The following is a 1,469-nucleotide window of genomic DNA, read 5'->3' on the forward strand; positions in this document are numbered from 1 at the left end:
ACTTACATACTGCTCTGTGATTTGCTGGTGAATGTCCATGTCTCCCATTCCAAGACTCATCTCTCCACTCTCAGTGATAACAACACAGTACGTGGCTGTGCTTTGCTCTTCCAGCCTGGCCACACCACTGGTGTTCTTACAGAAATAAGAAAAAGACAACATTTACATATTGAAGTAAAAGGAATTTTAATCATGCTTAGTGGCAATCAGCTGTTGATGCTCACATACCATATGTTTACAGTAGTTTAACACTGCATCACTGTGTGAATCAGCTCCAATAGCTGAGATGAACAGAGGTCTGTGGCCTAAGCGACTCAGGGAGTCTTGAGGGAAAACACCAAAGAAATGAGTGTCAGACAATCAGGTTTAATCCAATGAGGTTAACGTGCACGAACATAATCAGATAAACAAACTCACCAGCGATGTTCCGTCCTACACCACCAAATGACTGACAGACGCTTCCTGGGTTAGTCTGTCCATACTGAAAGAGCAACACCTGTTTTCAGATGTAATTTCTACGTAATAAAGTTTCACATGATCTGGAGCAGTGCAGATGAAAACGCATTGCAAGTTAAACTTACATGCATTGTTTTCGCTTTTGCTTTGGCAATGAAATCCACATTGATTCCTCCTATGACAACCTGTAAAACAACAGCACTGCAGGTACTTTCCAATATTGGACGACACACTGACAGATTTTGAATGAAGTCTGTCATATGTGTTTATACTCACAATATCTGACTCTGATTGTGATGAGTGTTTTCCAGAATGAGGAGTTTGGCTTCTTAATTTTCTCTCATTCATTTCTTTTGAGAGTGCACAGGCTATTTGACTTCCAACTCTAGCGTTGTTATGAATGAGAGCAATGTCTTGAAACATAACAGGTTAAGGACAGTGTATTACAGCCCAAAGGTAATCCACAGTAGACATTTCAGGCCACTGCAGTTTAACATTGTCAGCCTAAGAGACAACATACAGTATCTATATGATCATGTTCTCTGTACAAGTTCTCAGTGATTTAGATTTTCTGTAGGATACTGGCCTGAAGGGACTTTCCTTTAGTCAGCTCATTGACCCTCTGAAGAATGAATGGCGTCACATCTCTTCCTGTGATACCTTTAGCACTGAGCAAATCAAGAAGACAACAGTAAGTGATAATTTTCCCAGCTTTGTCGATCACTTTGACATCACCACAAAGAAATCCAGACAAATTTTCGATGGCTGCTGTGAAAGCAACACAGCAACAGGTTACAACAGAGACGCTCTGTACGTTGCCTCTGTCACCGCAGCCTGTATGGCTTCTTCAATCTGCTTCCCTGCAGCTGCATGCTCCTCTGGGATGGGCACCGCTAACAGGACGCCACTTTGATGACCCAGGGACAGAGTGCTTGCTGAAAGACACGGAAAACAGATATACAGACTAATTAGTAATGAGACAAACCAACTGTAAAATGGGTATACTGACTTAA

General features: G+C 41.8%; 1 protein-coding gene across 1 annotated transcript; it reads right to left on the reverse strand.

Annotated features, from left to right (window-relative positions):
• Positions 1-6: 6 nt before the first annotated feature.
• On the reverse strand, positions 7-1,386 carry LOC111669316 (uncharacterized; the record flags this gene model as incomplete). The annotated part of the gene is made up of 7 exons (XM_023425584.1): positions 1,271-1,386; positions 1,039-1,124; positions 733-869; positions 582-641; positions 418-481; positions 229-323; positions 7-135 (listed from the first exon to the last, which is right to left on the reverse strand). Coding segments are annotated over exons 3-7 (420 nt in total), but the record flags the coding sequence as incomplete, so codon positions are not given.
• Positions 1,387-1,469: the final 83 nt, after the last annotated feature.

Source organism: Seriola lalandi, unplaced genomic scaffold, assembly GCF_002814215.2.
Source record: "Seriola lalandi dorsalis isolate HSWRI2012SDOR001 ecotype SW California unplaced genomic scaffold, Sedor1 jcf7180002004756, whole genome shotgun sequence".
In the NCBI taxonomy this organism is placed as follows: Eukaryota; Metazoa; Chordata; class Actinopteri; order Carangiformes; family Carangidae; genus Seriola; species Seriola lalandi.